Consider the following 19533-nt stretch of genomic DNA (forward strand, 5'->3'; position numbering starts at 1 on the left):
CGACTTTCATCGCAACAATTATTTCCAATGACTGGACGTGACTTTTGTGCGGGTTGCTTCAACTTCACGCTTCGTGCTGCCTAGTGTAAGAAGAAAGAGACACATTACAGGCATCTCAATTCTTACGAACAAATGAGATGCCCAGGCAGAAACGTGGAGCTTTCAGCCATACCGCGCCTTCCAGCCAAATTTAAACTTTCGTTTGAATTGAAGTTTTCAGCCGACTTGAAACTATGAACCGACCCGAAACAGTAGCTAAACCGAAGGCTTGGCTAAACCACACACTTCCGCCGGATCGGAATTTTCATTTGAAATAAAGATGTATAGTCAATACCAAACCGAAAATTTTGGCCAAATTGAAACTTTGAGGCCAACTAAAACTGCTGCGAATAATTCAGTAGCACTTCCAAAAGTAATCATTTTACTCTCGTGATTGCTGCCTAAAAATGTAACCAAATGATTAGGACATTATTTGAAAAGGTAATCGATTACGAGTAATTTAATTGCTTGGAATGAGTACCGCACAAGTCTGCATGTCACTCACGTCATAGTGCTGAATCCTCGGACACGATGCAAGTACGCTCGCACTCTGACAACTTGCTTTCATTGTGTCGCAATTTTTTTTTTTATATGTTTAACGAAAGCACGCATATTCAGATACGTTGACGACTATCTTATGCTCATGACAAAAATCCCTGACGCAAACGACATCACCATCATCAAGAACATATTCCTAGGTCAGGCCCAAGGATTAAATTTCACCCACGAGACTCCGACGAACAACAACCTCCAGTTTCTGGACACGCGACTCACCTTTCAAAATGACCACGTCTGTTGGATGTATTCTCCTAGATCCAAGAAACGAATACTCCAATATGAATCTGCACACTCAAAACTAGTCAAAAGGAGCATTGTGTCTAGTTGTTTGAGCGCTGCCCTGAAAAAGTCTTGCATTCATTCAGCAAGAGAAAGCTTTGACACGCAAATATCAAGGCTCAAGGAGTCAGGCTACCCCACCTTCATCCTGTCTGACGTTGTTGAATGCATAATAAAACCAAACAGAACAAGCAAGAGAAGTGGAGAAAGAAGAAGTCGACCGGCGGTCGTCCCTTATATACACCGCATTTCTCACAACTTCAAGAGAATAGCCTCTAAATACGAAGTGCCGGTTGTGTTTTCAGCCCCCGACAAGCTTAAAAAGCTCTGCCCCAAAGTCAACGCCCCGCGCACAAATCCTGACAAATGCAGTGTCAGGCACGGCAACAAATACGTCAACTGTTGCAGCGGGGTAGTGTATTTGATCCCGTTCACCTGTGGGAAGGTGGACGGGATCAAATAGGTAGGACAGTCGGGAAGATGCATCAACGTAAGGCTTAGAGAACATGCACTATCTTTAAAATCCTCTCCGTCGGGGCATCTCGCTCTACATGTGAGGAACTGTATGCGCCCCGCTACTGTTCAGCACAAGGATCCTGAAGAGGTGTCCAGACAAGCGAACTCGAGAAATTCTTGAGGCTGAAGTGATTGTGACCAAAGGAGACGCCTGCATCAGTGCTCCTTCGGTGACTTTGTCATCAAAAGAATTAGAGTACATGAAACATTTCCCTTAGATATTCTTAATTTGCTTTACCTTCCTCTTTCTTTTTCTTAATATATTCACTGCCATTTCTTTCACTGTTACTTTAATCATGCCCACCATTTCCCATTGGTTTTACACATTCCTTTTTTTTTTCTTTTTTTTTTTCTTTTTCTTTTTTAATTCTCAGTCTTTTCAGATCCTTTCACTCCTTTCTCATTAATATTTCTAACATTTAACGTTAGGGTCCTTCATCTTCCTCATCTTCCGAATTAAACCGTCAGTTGCAAGTAAGCGCTTGTCCTGTGTTGTCTCCCTCTTGTCCTTGTCTTTTGCGCTTTTTAATTTTCGTTATGACATGGCTTATGAGTTGCGTTTGTGTTACCAGCTGCGACGAAGTGACGATCGCGTTCATCGTTTGCAAGCGCCTCCACAGGATGGATGGATGAATGAATGAATGGATACTAACGGCTGTGCCCCTTTTTTCGCAAGTGTCGCTCGCCAGATATCGACAGCGCAAGAACAGGCCGGCTCCCTACCATCAGTACCGGAGAGACGGAGCAAGTAAGTGGCCTCCTCTTTCAGGCTCGGACTGGCGCCCTGCTGACACAGAAGAGGAGACAGGAGCTCTTCGGCGAAGATGCGAAATGCAGACTGTGTGGCCTCGAGGACGATGATTTAGGGCACGTCTTCTACAGGTGCCCTGACCTGCAACCCAGCGGTATACGTTGGGAAGAGACCTCGATGAAGTCTTGGGACTTTTTAAAAACACCGAGGATTTGGTCGGCCGCCTCAACGGCAGGAAGCGGAAGTAAGAGAGGCGGTGAAGCGCCACTCTCTCAAAATGGGAAACGCGTTCGTGGGAGTTCGGTCAGCTGGGCCGGCTGGGCTTTTAAAAACAGTCAGAACACAGACAGGGCAGGTCTGACTGGACACTAGGCCGAGGACGAGTCCTCCCTTTCTCCCTTCCCCCTCATCGGATGTGAAGTGTGTGTGTGACACGACATTGTTTGTCGTTGTTGTTGTGGCTTTTTACAGCGGAGCTGTTAAAGGCTAGTTTCCCCAGTTTCGTGTCCGTGGACCAATAAATCTCGACACAACACTTTGGACAGCTACCGCCATCTATGAGCGACGGTAGCACATAGTACAGCTCCGCTGCTCTTCCTTCTTCGCCAGAGTGGAGAGGCTAAAAGCTTTATTTTTTTTTTTTTTTAATTTTTACTATTTTTTTAACAGCGCCTGCGACGCTCCTTCGGGAGCGACCGCCCTGATCCAAAAAGGTTCTGGTGCAGCTAGCTGAATACTATAATACTAGTATGATTTTTCTCCCCGACATTCATCTTCCCTTCTGCCATTTTGTAGCTATCACCAGGCGGTGTGGGATAGTGCCAGCTGATGGCCCCTCCGACCGCTTTCCCCCTCGTCACTCCACGACGCAACGCATGCGCACTTGCGCCCAATATGTCCAGAAGGCGTCCGCCATTATTGTAAGTGCTCCCCGTGGCTTGAGTTACTCCATCTCTTTATTCTAGGCTGTCTAGCAAAATGTCATCGCGAAATTTTTGATGTGTATAATTTCTTTACGAAATGCGGATACAGCACACGGCGTTCAAGCACAAAAGTCAAACCAGCATTATTTCATCAAAGTCGAGCTTTTTTTTTCCTTTTTTAGATTGTTTTGATATTTCGTATTGCACCTGCAAAATACAAATAAAAAATTAAAAGTACATAAAAATAAAACAAATAAAATTAAAAAAACGCAGACGCCACGAAAAGAAGTATGCAAATGTTATAGAAGTTGCATAACCACGAACATGCCTTTAGGGATGTCGAAACTCGATGCCTATCACTCTGGAGACACTCAATGTCCCTTTTCTCCTCGACTTAGCTTTCCAGCTTCGCAACTTTATGTCGTCTGCTTCTCGTCAGCCTCGTAGACAAAACGACGCCATGTCGAATTACTCCCTTTTGCCGTCGTTCGCCAGAAACATTTCGGTAAATCGTAGACTTACTCTTCGAATCCTAAGTTGAAAGCGTCTCTCCTACCCGTGCACGAAGTAATGGCACACCTTACGCATGAATCCTCATTTTCCGCCTAAATGGAGGACTACATAGCGATCCGGGTTAAATGCCAAAGTTTCAGAACTAACCGTTATCCTTATTCAAAGGTTATGTGATTTCCGAAAACTTTCAACGGCGAAATGGTGGGCGGCTAACGACGACTTTGAATACGTGGAGATGAATGGGCGTCAGCTAGCGGGAACGGGCTCCAATTTCCCATGGAAAGTCTCGGAAGATAGCGGTTAGTTCAGAAACTTTGACACCTGGTCCCGACCGCTAGGGCTATACGATTGGACAGAAACTGAGCACTCGGCGATTCGCGGTTTATTTTTGCAATGAAAAACTAATACTCTACATTTTTCTTTCCGGAGACAGTACGTACACCCGCCGGCAATATGAAAATGAACACCTTACCTGGCTTCTTGCCTGTTTTACGGCTCCCTAAAGCAAATGGTACGTGGCTTGGGGGTCTAAACTTTGCGTTTTAGCCCTCTTTTGGAACGGAGCTTGTTCCAAAACTTGCAGGAGCGTTAAAAACAAGAAGAGGGCTGTTCACCTTCATATCGCTCACGGGTGTACATTACGCTACCGTGATGTCTCATTAATAAAAAATTTAAGCAGATCGTGTTTTTTTTTTTTGTTTTGTTTTTTTTCTCAATAACGATACGATGCATGCCCAAGGCCGGTGGAGCTAGGGGAGCGGAGGTATCGTTATCGGGGCGAAAAAACGATCTGCTAAAGAGAGCTTTAGTGAACCGTGTCTGCACATCTGATACGGTACGATCGATGGGCACCTCCGGTACAAACTGCGCATGCGCTCTACCACAGAAGACTCGCACATGTACAGTTTGTACCGGAAGGCCCATCGTACCGAGTCGGACGCGTAAAAACGGTTCCTTAAAACTCTCAACTGATTTACACGTTGCAGAATGTTTCACATGTTTACTAGAAGATGGCGCCACCATTAAGCACGATCATCATCATCGTTTGCACGGTCACGCCACTTTCACGATTTGCTAAAGTAAGTCAAATTTGACGTACGGTTTCACGGAACGGACCAGCTGTACCGTTCGTGATTCCGGAACCGTGTGCTTGAAAAACGACTCACTAAAACTCCCTAATAAGGAGTTTTTTGTAGACCGTTCCGATAAACCCCCATAACGAAACCCGAACCTCGCAGACGCCTTTGCACATGCATCGTATAGTTAACGGGTTTCGTTATCGGAGTCTTCGGATCGATTTACTGAAACTCCCTAATTTGGGCTCCGTTAATAGAGCTTTAGCAGACGTCCGATCAGAGTGGCACGAACCTCCCGAATTCTAGCACCTTCCAATCGTCAAGAAAAGTGATTTGCTATTTTTCCGCACTACGTCAGAGTTCAACGTCGCGCATTTTATGTCTTGTTACTGTGGCCAACTCACATTATGGATGATTTGGGAGGGTTATATAGCTTTCATATTGTCATGAATGACGATTGATGAGGCGACGAAAACTGAAACAAACTAAACGTTTAATGGGGCGAAGTTGTGCCAAAAACAAAAAGGAAGCTGAATATAACAATAGAGCGTCGCGGGCGTCGACGGCGGCGTAACAGCATGATCGAACGCTGGGGCGAGACTGACTCCGCTATAGCCAAGCAGAGTTCCCTTATGTACCCTCGTGGGTTTCTGGAACATTCCGTGTCGAACTTTCGGACCTTAGAACATTCGGAACTCCTTCAGACGAGAATGTTCTCGAACTTACGAGAACGCCAAGTTGAAAGAATAGATAAAAGGACATTTCGCTGACTGGAATCGAACCTATATACACCTTCCGCGCGAGAGTCAAGCGCGGTAACCATTCGGCCAGGCACGCGCTCGCTCGGCGACGCAAGTGGCAATATTAACGAGGCATCACTGCATTACATCGCAGAGGAAAACGTATCGAGTGCATGCCAATCTTTACTAACGCAAGTGACACACCAGAAGCGCAATTCAAAACAATTGCGGCGGTTGCCGCAGCATCTTCGCAATACTGATGAAGTGTTATATGAAACAACGCAGTCGGTGCCCTGCCAAGAAACGTGGCACGGGTCTTGGCAGCGCGTCAGAGGCGTCGTTTGTTTTGTCGAGCGGACGCTGACACCGCGAAGACACGGCTCGAATGTCGTCTGCTCGCGCATGGAGGCCGCCGCGTCTCCGCATTTAGCCGATTCTCCGGTTTCGAAGGCAAATATTACCGCTAAGGTGGTGTGACTCGAACCGAAACCGTTGAGTCATAGAGCAAAGACAACAAACCATGCACTCCCGGATAGTTCGCTGAACTCAAAGGTAGTGCTAAGATAAAACAAAAAATACACACACAAAAAAAATACCGAAGAGAAATGCTGTCAGCTAGCTTTTTTTGTTAGTCCTTCGAAGGTAAATATTACGACCAATGATTTAGTTCGACTTAAAGCAGAGTGATTTAAATCAAACCAATCCCGCAAAAAGAATCCTGAAAATACTTTTTTTTTTACTGTACGCGTTTACCAATGAATGTTTCTTTTTTATGTGCATTTGTTTCGCATTTGAATAACAGAATCATCGAACAAAAATATTTATTAAGGCTGAACACGATAAAAAAAAAAAACTTTTTAGGTAAAAATAAAAAAAAAGATCTAAACTTTTTAATGAATAAAAAAAATCAAGCTGTTTTTGTCCTATAGTTTGGCGGGGATTACATCGATAAAGCGATAATTAAGCAGTGCCTTACATTCACAGTAATTATTTGTTGTTGTTGTTGTTTTTTTTATTATCAGTGATGGGACGAATTGATCAATCGGCTGTCGTGTGGAGAATAGTGGGCAGCAGACGGGCTGAGCAAAACTTGGAGGCGCCTCCAGATGACCGACACTTTCGACTGCTCTTCGCAGCTTGTATCGCAAACAAAGCACGTAAACCACCTGACCTCGATCGTGCAGCTGGAAACACTTAGAGTTCTATTCACACTACTGAAACTAAAGCTGAAAAAAAAAAAAAAAGTGCAGAGAGAAACTTGCTATTCTGACTGAGTTCATCAATGTCGCCGTCTGCATGTAAATTTCGCGAAAAAAAAAAGGAAAAGGGGGGGGGGGGGGGGGAGAGAGAGAGAGAGATTTTAGCGCGATCAGCAGGCGTTCGCCAGGCTGAAAACGAAATTGAATGAGCTCTCTTTCTCTTCATGTCGCTGTTTCTTTCTTTCTTTCTCGGCTAGATAATACCCAAGTTCAACAATGGGACGAGTTTAGGACTCTGGCCACCTTATCTCAGCGCGTAATTCACCTTGAAAACTACATAGTCTTACAACAATAAAATAGCCTCGGTCAATTATGTCCAGACTCCAGCGAGAGAAGCCACGGCAGGCACTCCGAACACGACTATCCAAAGGGGCACTAGAATAGTGCCACCTGACTTGGGATCGGGCGGGCATAACAGTCCTCCACAGTCGATTCAAACCGGTGAAAATCAGTTCGTCGAACGACGTTTCATCGACATGCGATATGTTTCATTGCCAGGTCGTTTCGTCGAAAGGCTTCCTGCGTTCGCTTCATCGACAGACGTTGCGAGGTTTTTGCCGAACACAACTTGATGTTTTAGCAACAAATCTTCTGCGACTCGTTTGGTTTACGGCGGAAGAGAGAGAGGAGGAAAGGAGGAGGGTCTAGGTTTGGGCTAGTAAAGTATTTGGCTTGGGTAAACCCGCTTCAGTGAATCATGCGCTAACTTTTAACCTTAAAAAAAAAAAAAAAAAAGTTGTTGAAGAAACGTTGCATTCTAAAGCTGATAAAGCGTAAAAAAAAAGATTGAAATTTGTATTTATTATTATCAATGACTTATTGCAGATAGATAAAACAGCTTACTTAGTTCCTGACAAATCGAGAATGTCAGTCACTTGAAGTTTATTCTTCCTATACTGCATCCCTCAAAATGTGAAATAGATTTTTTTTTTCATTGTGTGTATTGTTTTTCGTCAACGCATTCTAGCCCGCAACGGATCTAATCTTTATTTGTTATTGTCGAAGCATTTTTTTTGTATAGTTATTTAGTGATATCTTTTATAGTACCTTCTCAAGCGTGTGCTGCTCTTGTTCTTGCTGTTTTCTTTGTACACTTGTATACCCATTCTACCATAGTCTCAAGCAGAGACTGATAGTATTTTTGAAATAAACAAAAAAGCTTCTACAAAATGTACAGTGCCGACGAACCGTATGGTCCAAGAAACGTGTATCCACGACAAGTTGTCCACGAAACATGTTTTAACGAAACTTGTTGCGACGAAATGATAGAAACCAATTCGAACCGATGCTGTTGAAGTAACAGCTTGAACAACATAACGACTGTGTGTCGTTGTTACAGCGGGTTCAGAAATTGCAACACTCCATGTCTTTTTTTTTTTCTTTTTTTCGGGAAGTAAAAATATCAGTTATAAGAGTACACCACCGTTCTCAATGAAATCAGGCGGAAGTTACTGAGCCAATTACGTATTCTCAAAGCGTATCCTACAACCTCAGAGAACTAAGAGTCACTACGTGAAAAGCAAAGCTCGCAGTACCATTGCAGCAACGTCAATGACTGAAATGGCTCACTTCAAACGTTTTATATTGAGATAAAAAAAAAATCATTGGGTAAATTCTCGAGAACGTTGGGATCGTTATCTCCTCGCACCGAAACGACACCGTGCGTCCAAAATGCGAAGCTGTCCAGCGAGGGGCAATGCAACAACTCGAGCCACTGACTCAAACCCTTCCGCCGCCTGGCGGTCGAAGCACGAAGCTGCAGAGCGAGGATCCGAAAAAAAAGCGCACGCTCTTGGACACTCGACAAGGCGTCGGTCGTCTCTTCTCCACCCTAACAACAACAATCGCGGACAAGAACTCTTTCCGTAGCTTTCGCTGCTGTTATCCCTTGCGTTCTCTCCCTCGTCAGCGCGGCGTCAGGAACGGGCAGAAGCGGAAATGGTTACGAACAGCGAGGACAAAGCACAGCGCCGCCGCAATTTGCAGCAGACACAACTGGAAGCGTGCGCGTACACGGCGCTCCCATCCGCACACTTTCCTTGACCGCCTTCGAGATTGTCCTTGGACAGCGCGGCGTAAACGACGGCAGCGGCGGAGTCTCCGTGTCTCCAACGGCACACTCCCGTCTCCGCCGAAGAAACCTTTCCTCCGCGCCCCCCACTGCTAAGCCAGGGTTGACGTCAGCGCCGACTCGATGCCTGTCTGGACATGTGGCGGCGGCCCGCGCTTCGTCCGCTCCTCCCGAAGGCGTCGTTCTTTGTTTTGTTGCCACGTGCCTTCCCAGTGGGAATCGCGCGTTCCGTGTCAATGTGAACGTCTTTTTGCGATTACGACGATCTAGTACAAGGTCTTTTCGGAGGCGACAGAGATGGACAGATTGAAGCGACGGCCCATGTCGTGGTCCAGTCGTGACCACCACTACCGCAGCTTTGGAAAAGAATACGCCGTCAGCGCGCTCTTGATCTTTATGCGTGTGCTTAAAGCGGTGTTCTATTGTGTGTTTTTTTTTTTAATGGTTTAATGGCGCAGCGGCCTTTCTTCCGTGTTTGTGTTTACGATTATGATGCAATGTTACATCGGCAGACAAAATGCTTCGGGTACGACGGATGGATTCACGAAGAGTTGGATCAGACCAGTGAGACACCCGATTTTGCAGATTGCGTCAACGGTGACATAAAAAAAAAGGCAATGACATCCTAAATTTATTTTTGAAAAATGGAAGGTAATTTGACTTTTTAAATTTAATTTCATCAAGGATTTTTTTTTTCCTGGAAATCTCACGAATGTTATGACTGCCCCGTCACGATGTAGCCGATTTTGTCGGAAGGCAACGGGACGGAATAATAGCGCAACATTGCCCTTTCTTTCGCCTCAAAGCGTTTTGTTTCCTCGATCCTTTTTTTTTTTTTTTTTTTCTTGTAAGTTTTATTTTTGAACTCGTCTATAGTCCACGCAGTTAAAAAACCAAACGTGCTTCTCGTAAATCCTGTGAACGAGGCATCGCAAACTGTGCTGTCCGCGATGAAACGTCGCGCAGAACTTTCTGAGACGGATTCCTGAAGTCCATAACAAATCGTACATTCCGATAACCCACTGACTGAAAAGACGTCACTCACCAACTAACAAAGAGTGCATAATCCTCGGAGTGGTTGGCAGGGCACAAAAACGAACAAAGTTTGAGTCCTTTGGGGGACATGCAGTCTCGGGTGCGTGATAAGCTTGAGGTATATACCGTCCTAAGTTATCATTTTCCACGCGTTTTCGCCCCCCATAGGGCTCAAGGACAGACTTGCGCGAGCATGTTTGAGCATACAGGTGATCCAGACTTGTTTAGTAGACTAGAGACACTACGCAGCTGTAGTAATATCGGTGCTTAAAATCATCGTTGCAGTTATCTGAAATCGCATAAAGATTTTCTGTCCCTTAGGAATGTCAAAGCAGCGCGCGACAATGCGAAGTGATATCGTCCAAGCTTCCCGACGCCTTATCTGAAACTGACCAAGTCGCATTTTCGGAGACTAGAACGATATGCACAGAGTACCAAAATGGTGGCTCCCACAAGAAAATCGGCTAACAAGAGCCGATACCTCCCTTCGCATACTTTATTTAGTCAGATTGTCTCGAGTTTCAGCTAGTGAAATGCCAATACTCTATCGGCTTTACAACAGCTCCCCCCCCCCCCCCCCCCTTCCCCCCCGAATAACTATAACAATTCACCATTAAAAAAATATAACTGATATAACTCTTTGCAGTCTTTGCTGACGTTCATCGACAACCATATCAAATAAAATGTGTCTTGCCTGCTGTGCTGTGCCAATGAACTGGGTCAACTAGGATCATGACCGGCTCTTTGTCAATGAACACTAAACCATTGCCTCCCTGAAGCTATGACTAAACTACATGAGCATGCTGACTTAAATGCGAGGAAAATATGTCGACTACATGGAAAGAAAACGCCCTAGTGTAAATAAGTTCCTTTAGTCGACCTAAATAGAAGGTGATTATTAATTTAATTTTAATATATTTATATATCTGCTCGTTAGGCTTAAGAACACGAAACACAAAGGCTTTGCGGACACGCCCAACGCGGCGGACGAACTAAAACAGTGGACACCCTGAAGCGCAAGTAAAATCCAGGCAATAAAATAAATAAAATATTTCCCCAACTAGAAAGGTAAAAAAAAAAAAAAAAGAAACTGCCACTCTCAAAAGCGCGCCAAAACGAACGGTCGCCATCAAAGGGCGCGGGCTTTTGAAAAACGGCCACTAAGCTAAGCCTAACGATCGAAACATCAAAACGGATTCGCGAGATTCAGTCTGCTGCCGAGTGATGACAACACGACGCGGCGACCGAGCTAAAGCCAACAAGATGGCAACATACCACCAGGGTCAACCAAAACGAAGAGCGTGCCAGAAAGAGCGCCCTGGAACAGAGCCAGGGTCAACGCAAACAGGACGGGACGGCGAGAGCAAAGCGAGAAAGAGACGGAGTTTTTCTTTTCGGGGCCACACCGAACAATTTAATGAGCAATACGGCACCGCTTTTGCCAACTCCCCCCCCCCCAACTTCGGGGGAGCAGCTTAAAAGAACATAATTTAAGTACGCAAAAACTTTATACAAGAACTAGACGACATGTGATGTTGCATAGAGGTGAGCGACGATGAGTCTATGGTACAGTTCTTTCGATGGTCTGCAAATGGCACAACAACAAACAGTGGCGACGGCGAAAGCAGCAGCAACAGTTAAGGTCACTTTGGAGGCGAGCGCGTTCACGCCGTCGTTGCACCGTACGCCGTGGACATCATGATCTGACAGCCCTGCTTGACGTGCATCATGACTTCTTGCTTGAGCCGACACACCTGATCCCTCAGCGACGACACCACCGAGCCGAGCTCTGAGTTCTCGGTCTTGAGCGCGTGCACCTTGTCCTCGAGCCTCGAGATTCGCTCCAGCTTTCGTTTGCGACACTTGCTGGCGGCGATGCGGTTCCTCAGCCTCTTACGTTCCAGCTTGATCCTCTCCTGGTCGCGCATGTCGATGGGCGACAGCGGCGGCGTGGCGCCCAGGTTGGGCACCGTCTGGGGCTCGTCCTTCACGTGCCCATCGCCGCCGCCCAGAGAGTGCTCCGACGACGAGGGTAAGATGAAGCTGTCACTTGAGGTTGAGGCGCCCGAGTCGGAAGCTTCGGCCGCGGACAGTGCGGTCTCGGACGGCCCGCCGGCCGTCTGGTGCAGTTGGGCTAACGCGTCGACGAAACCCCGCGCGTACTGCTCCTGCTCCTCGGTGGCAGTCTTCGTGAACAGGTACTGCGTCGTCGGCGTGGGCGTCGTGGTCACGAGTCCGTTGTGCGCGATGATGAGCCGCTCCAGCTCCGGCGACGCCAGCTGGAGCATGTTCAGGTCGGGCGACGTGAGCAGGCTCGACAAGCGCGCAGCTTTTCGTTCGGGCCGACCCGCACTGTTCAAGTCCAGGGTCATGCTACGCTTACGCGAACTTAGGTCGTCTCTCCGCACCAGCTGTGGCTGTTGTTGCTGCGGATGGTGCTGCTGTTGTTGGTGTTGCGTCGTTGGCTGGGCGTGTTGCGATCCCGCGGCCAGCCTGCTGCCGCCGCCGCGGATGTCTTCGTAGAATGTCGTATCCATCGCTCGGCGTCGCCGACCCCCCAGCGTAATCCGAAGGAGCGTAGCCCCACACCAAGGTTCCGTGCGGTCCGACAACGCAACGCCCGCGCACACAACAAAAACGTGGTTCGAGCGGGCACACCGACGCGACGCTGCTTGCACGGCTATGAGTCACGCGAAAACACCCAGGGCCGCCTTTATAAAATGGTGACTCACTGGAAAGCACTGCTCGACGTCACGTCCGCCTGACGTCAGGAACGCACGCCCCGATTGGACGGGAGTGACGCCACTCGAACACGTGGGGTTGTTTTCGTCGTGACGGAGGCGACGGAGGGCTTCTCGGAAAAGAGCGTGTCGTCGGCTTCCTGTTTGCGACGGCGCGGCCAATCGGGAGCGGGGAGCGGATCCAACGATGCGCTTGGAGGGCGGGGCCAGTGTAAAAAAAATATAAAAAAATACAACACGCATACGCGCAAACGGCGCTGCAGTCGCTAGCGCGGTGCAAACCGCTTTTTTTTTTTTTTAACTAAGAACTAAATGCGAAAGCAATTTAATGAAAGGCAAGCGTGGCATAAAGACGTAAAGCGTAAGTTAAAGTATGAAGCAAAAAAGCTACTCGCGTGAAATGATTTTCATAGACGTTCAAAGAATAATCGGCAATGCTTATCACAGTAGCGTTAACAGCGCCACCAAAACCGTTGCGGACATCTATAGTGCGATTTTTTCGGGAAGGTCGCACAACGCAGCTAGTTGCTCAGTTTATGCGCGCTTCTCGCGCGCTATCTATCAGCCGTACGTTTCAAAAACTTGTTTTGCATTGTCGAGGCGAAGCCAAATATGGGCAATAGTTTGACGTCACCGTAATCTTTCGTTGGTATGCAGCTGAGCGGAAACGGGAAGCTATTTACGGCACTAAAGAGCGCAGATAACTGGTTTTGCCTCGTTTTCAGATTCGCCAGGGATGAAAGAAGGCATCAATTACTCGGAAAACAGGAAAGGCATCCTAGCGTAGTAAATTCTTAAGTTCATTCTAGCGAAACACTCTCAACAGGCTCTCTGGCCTTGTTTTTCTCCGCTTTCGCGGCATTCCGCTACTTCCTTTTTGATTGAAAATCTCATTACTACGCTAAAATCCTCAAAATTTATGTATTACAGCTTAGTCTTTTAAAAAAATATGAAAATGAGACATCTTTTTGCACAATAAAACAGATACTTTCATAGTCAAACTTTATGCATGTACATATATACATATTAAATAATTATGAGTCAAATGTCCTCTTGAAAAATCAAGTAAAAAAAAAATCCGTTGCGGTGTAGTGTGGTAATTCTCGAAGCCCCACTGACTGCGAGAAGCAAAGCAATCAATGCCCAATAATTGGAGGGAGTTGTGTTCAGTGATAGGTCAGCTCTAGTCAGCCATCATGCCTCTAAATGACCGGCCCTCGTTCAACTATGCAGCAAACAGTAATAACGGCAGCAAGTACCGTCATCACAGGCGTAACCAAATGTGGCACACATACCTAGTTGTTGCTTACCATGCGTGCAATTTGAAGTCCTTTAACTGAAAAGCAACGGCAACATCCTCTGTCGCCGGAATCGTCACCCCCAAAATCGCACCCTTAGCTATGAAACGCCTATGGACAAAGTGTATTGTCTTTCTGCGAAACTCGTAAAATGCAGGCCCCGCATTTAAATCCGTCCGACGAACGCAGCCAGAGACGAGACCGCCCTTATGTAGCGTTGACGGGACACTTCAAAAACCGCCGGGACGAGGTTGCAACGGAGCGCCTGCCTGGAATGGTCCAAGAGGAACGTTCAAAGCATTCGGAGACTAGAGAACTTCGGCGTGCGCAATCAAGAGTCCGAAGGCACGGTTGCGGAGTCCTTTCGCCGACTGCAGCGGAGGAAGGCCCAGAGTGAATGACCGCGGCCTCCGGCGGCGTGGAACGCCAGAGCTCCGGAGATCGCGAGCAGCAGGTAGATGGGTACCAGGGAGGCCACGTACAGGCCCTTTGGGTTCAGCAGCGTCTGGAAAGGAATGCAAAAACGTCGGACGTCAGCGCAGCGGCTGGCCAAGCACTTTGGACACGGTAAACGCAGCCTGCCCGTTGCTTTCGATGGACGGACGGAATAAGGCGCTAAGCAAACTGGCCAAAGACGCGTTCTGGGCGCTGTGCCGCTACTGGTCTCACCAGGGTCGATGCGGTGAGGTGGCAGGCCAGCACGAATCCGACCAGAGGCCACCGTCCGTGGTCCAGCGCATGGAAGGACACCACCCCCCAGAACGTGTGCAGCAGCACGAAGGCCTGCGTGGTCAGGGCTGCACAAAGACACGGGAGTTTGGCAGGGAGACAGACGTTTCGGACGCGAGTCGCGTGTTACGAGTAAGGGCTGCGGGAACTCCTCTCCAGAGTTCACTGCAGCATCATGGACTCCTCGTCCTGCTTTCTACGGGGCGTTTCACCAAGCGCCATTAGGACGGAAAATATATTTTTCTAAGTAAACCAACGAACACAATGCGTTTGGAAACACTTTTCACAAAGGTTTGTTCAGGTACTGCATTCGTCATACTCAAATTTCATGACAAAAAGGCAAACAGCGCGCAGAAAACGGGGACTAGAGGAAGTGCAAACAGGACAAGCGCTGACTCTCAACTGAAATTTAATCGCAAGGAAACAAAACAAAGAAAACAGCAACTCCGCCCACGTCACATGACACATTCACCACGTGTCCAAAAAAAAACATCTCTTTGCTACTCAGGCCCAGTGACGTTTGGCTTACGCAGTTCGCGCCGGCTTTGATGATTGCATGCGCCTCTAAAATTTCTCTATTCACTATGGTAGGGAAAGAGTGAATAGAGAAATTGTAGAAGCGCATGCAATCACCAAAGCCGGCGCGAACTGCGCAAGCCAAACGTCACTGGGCCTGAGTAGCAAAGAATGTTTTTTTTTGACACGTGGTGAATGTGTCATGTGACGTGGGCGGAGTTGCTGTTTTCTTTGTTTTGTTTCCTTGTGATTAAATTTCAGTTGAGAGTCAGCGCTTGTCCTGTCTGCACTTCCTCTAGTCCCCGTTTTCTGCGCGCTGTTTGCCTTTTCGTCAGTATGAACCAACTAACCCACATCGCCACCCTTATTCAAATTTCATAAGTGCAGGTTTGAGAAAAAGGAATTCAGCCCAAAGAGCCACATTTATTTTTTCTGGACGGAAAGGAAAATGGAAAAAAATGCTAGGTTGATGGTGCTTTTTTTTCTTTAATTCTTCATTTCGCACCATTTGTGAGTAGCTGCGTCAACCGGACGGTGTTCGCTATTTTCCTCCCCGAGCATGAAAAAAAAAAAAAGAAAGTGGGATTCTTTAGCATCAAATGTTTGTTTAAAAAAATCTACACTCATGAAATTCGAGCATGATAAATGCGCCACCTAAAGACAGCTTTGTGAAAAGTTTAATTGCACTCGTTTCATTGGCTTATCAAATTTTTGATGCCCGAACAGCGCTCGGAAACTCCCTGCACACAAACGTAAACGTCGCAACGAGGGAACACTGCGGCCTGTTATAACTCTGGCGTCCATGAATTCTCGCCAAACATGGCCTTCCACAACACACAATGCTGGTCACAACAAACACTTTCGTTCACAGTTGAGATGGAACCATTCAGAGTTGAAATGCAAGTAAGGCGGTAATCCCCAACACAAAGGAATAGCATCTAACATTCATTTTTGCCACATCACTTCAAAGTGCCACACTCCGAAGTAAGAATTGAGACAGTATTTTGGGGTGGCCCAAGGCAGTACAGTGTTGCTCCAGAAATTTTGCAACAATCGCTCTCAGTGACATGAAGCTTGAAAATAAACGAGATATCAAACCGTAGGCAGAAATGACTGTCACGGAAGGTTCTCCGGCAAACAAGTTGCGCAAAAGATGGACATGCGCCCAAACGCTCGAGCAAAATGATAGCTCGTAGCATTCGGTGTCCGTCAGTGCTGCATTCTTGTTCTTCTTCACATAGTACGGAAGAACTTAGGAGAGGCTTTTTTTTCCAGATTGATGTAGACTGTCAAGCCACAGGATATCCAGCTTTGTTTTTGTGCTACTAGCACACTTTAAAAGCGGGAAGGCTTCCGTTCGCCTAAGCAAATATCAAACGCGAGTGGTGAAGACTTCATCTGCCAGACCCAGGCAGGAAATGATGAATGTAGTCTAGGACTCGAGTCATTTTGGTTGAGACAAATAAAAAAAACTACCTGATGTGACAAAGAAGTATGGAGAGCCGCCATGGAGTCCTACGGTGCCCGGCCCGGTGGCGTCGGCCAACACGTTGAGCAACGAGAACACGCCGCTCATGATTCCGAACCCAAGTCCCGCCACTGCAACCAATGTAAAGGTCCATGCTCAGTTGATCACCAAACTAACATGGTGTCAGTGAAGCTATGCCACCACACTAACTAAATGCGGATATTTACCATAGGATAATGTGGTCCGAGAGGTGGACACAGACGCTCCGTCCGCTCCCACTTCCGTCACTTTCTTTAGCCCCACCTCGGCTTTCCTGGGAAGTCAATGTACAAATTTTTCAGCTTCCTGCTTGCAAAGAATGGTGTGCATTTAGATGATGGGGGTCAAACAAGATGAAGAGTGTCCATTTTCAAATGCTTATTACTTGAAAAGTGAGAAAACCATTCGCTTTGTTATGATGTGACATGACTGCGATTCACCTGGATGCCCATGTTTCCTATCTCGCATGCAAAACTATTCCTTGAAATCGTGCCAAGCTTAACACAAAGCACAGATCTCCCGGAAACAGGTTGGAACTGCATGTAAGCAGACATAAGTTACCATGACAAATGCAACACAACCTATTGGTATTGCGTGAATGGGCCTTCATGCTTCCCTAATGTTCTGCCTCTTTTTAGTTTATGGACATTTATTGGAATCACACCTGCCTCAAGCCATAAAAAAGTTTTCAATTATTGCAGCCATTACTAGTCACAGTGCTTCAACGACATGTATTTGATGCAATAAGGCCTAGAGCTCTGTACAGGCCCGGGCGTGAGCCTGATAGCGCAAATTGTTCACAGGCTCACACCGGGCTCAGGCAATGGTTTAGCACACTTTCTAAAACGTTGAGAAGAAAATGGTAACGGACTGATCATTTAGATCTGAAAGAAACAAAAAAAGGCGAAGTGTACACTTGCTACAACTCCAGAAAAAAAAAGTATTAGAAATGGTCTAAGAACGCCCAGAAGAAAATACACTGAATCCTGGGGATTTCATCAGCATAGAGGGACAGCTGCCAGCAGGCAAGAAAACGAGAGATTCCGGTAACAGGGGACAGTATGATTGTCTTTCCCTTTCCTTTTTGAACTCTTGAAGAAAAAGGAAGAATGCCCTGTTCACCACAAGTGTGTGAATCACCCTTAATTCAGTGGGCCCGGGTTGGGCCTCAAAAAGTAGGCCCGTGCTGTGCTCTAATAAGGCCCACTCTTTTTGCAGACACTAAAGCAGAAAGGCAAATATGGCGGTATGATTTTATGCCATATCGTCTGCTAGCGAGTTGGAAACTAGGCTAGACAGCCGTGAGTAGCCACATTTTCTTTTCTTTTAGGTAGCATTTTAGTTCAGGAAGAGAGGGAAATATGCAGCGCTGGTTTATTGCTATTTCAGTCTCACAGCACACACGATCAATACAAATATTCGAGAAAAGAAAGCGGCGCAACCATGATTTACGTACCGTAGTATCTTGTAGAAGAGGTACCGAAATGCCTCTTGGAAGAACACCGAGAACACGACTCCAAACGCTAACTCCTTTCGTAGTGGAACCGCAGCGAACCAGAGTATTGATGATAGTAGAAGCGCGAGTAGCCAGAAAAACGCCCTAGAACGGAAACAGCATTGTGAGGTTTGACGAAAAGCGAGTGACAGCCACTGAAATTTGGAACCCTGTCACAGGCACGCACCACTAACCACAGTGGTACACACTCATTCAAGATTTATTTACTTTTCCGTTTATTTTTTTTTTTAATTTTTATTTCCATCACGCACTCAGCTAGAAAATTCTTAGAGGGAAGCAAGGTGCTAAAAACAAAAAGATCCTGATTAAAAGAAGATCAGAAAAAGCAAAACACTAGCACAGGTATGACCGGTCTAACTCACGCAGTTATGAGTATGATGATTCGGATTGGATCTCTTGCCACTGTGATGGCGAACATAGATAGTGCTGGTCCGAAGGCAATCAGAGTACAGCCGAAAAATTCCATTAGGGTCATATTGAAAGGAACGCCGGGTCTTTGATCAAGAACGATGCACGACTGCGGTACAGAATTAGCGCTAGCCCTAACCCTAAAATAAACATAAATGGATAGATGGACGGATGATGGCAAAGACAGATGGATAATAAAGGGTGGACGCATTTCTAAAGGACGGTGCCTTGCGCCACCTAGCCTAAGAACAACAAAAACTTGATTTTTTTTTCCAACCTTTTGAAGATTGGGCAAAAAAAAAAAAAAAAAAAAGACGCTCACAACTCTCTGTAATTTGGAATAAGAGCGCAGCTTTTGAGCTCCTACCCTGGCCCCCTTTCATTTAGCATGTAATTTTTGCTACATTTTCCGCTAAATTCAGTGAAAAAAATTCCCCGCTAAATTTAGCGGTAAAATTTTTCCGCTAAATTCAGTGGGAAAATTTTTTGCCAAATTTAACGGAAACAATTTCCCACTAAATTTAACGGGGAATTTTTTCTGCTAAATTTGACGAGAAAATTTTTTCCTAAATTTAGCGGGGAATTTTTTCTGTTAAATTTAGCAGGGAAATTGTTTTGCTAAATCTATCAGGAAACTTTCCGCTAAATTTAGCGGGAAAATTCTCAGCGTCCTCACGATGTCATTTGTGATGTCATTATCGGAAACGTTCAAGCAAGATAGAAGAGTAGGAGAGGGCACGACGTCAGCCGCGTAGCCTCCACAAGCCATGCTCCCTTGACGGCTCGCCTTTCTCATTTTCCTCCTTACTCTACTCACTTACCATGCCAACGTGACCACATCACGTGACTGTAGCTAGCCTTCGTCTTGCTATGGGGTACTAGAATACACCACAGTCTAGCCTTCGATCTGATAAAACCTACTGGACGGAGCGCGTGCAAGCCTGCAAGGAGTCCTTCTACAATCAACCATCCATCTCACACGTGACATGTCACGCGCACCAATCACCAGGAGATCTGCGGTCACGCTGGGCACAAAATCGTTTAAACTTTTTACGACT

General features: G+C 46.4%; 2 protein-coding genes across 2 annotated transcripts; both read right to left on the reverse strand.

The window, feature by feature from the left end:
• Positions 1-11145: 11145 nt before the first annotated feature.
• LOC115315828 (transcription factor jun-D) lies at positions 11146-12297 on the reverse strand. Its single transcript, XM_029975161.4, has one exon. The coding sequence runs from the start codon at positions 12295-12297 to the stop codon at positions 11425-11427; it is 873 nt and encodes a 290-aa protein (XP_029831021.2). The 3' UTR covers positions 11146-11424.
• Positions 11146-18638, reverse strand: LOC8024163 (gamma-secretase subunit Aph-1). The gene is made up of 6 exons (XM_002404526.5): positions 18430-18638; positions 18008-18151; positions 16740-16825; positions 16521-16643; positions 14469-14596; positions 11146-14304 (listed from the first exon to the last, which is right to left on the reverse strand). Exons 1-6 carry the CDS (start codon positions 18540-18542, stop codon positions 14131-14133), a joined length of 768 nt encoding a protein of 255 aa, XP_002404570.3. The 5' UTR covers positions 18543-18638; the 3' UTR covers positions 11146-14130.
• Positions 18639-19533: the final 895 nt, after the last annotated feature.

The sequence above is a fragment of the Ixodes scapularis genome, unplaced genomic scaffold (assembly GCF_016920785.2).
Source record: "Ixodes scapularis isolate PalLabHiFi unplaced genomic scaffold, ASM1692078v2 PGA_scaffold12__126_contigs__length_90152505, whole genome shotgun sequence".
Lineage (NCBI taxonomy): Eukaryota > Metazoa > Arthropoda > Arachnida > Ixodida > Ixodidae > Ixodes > Ixodes scapularis.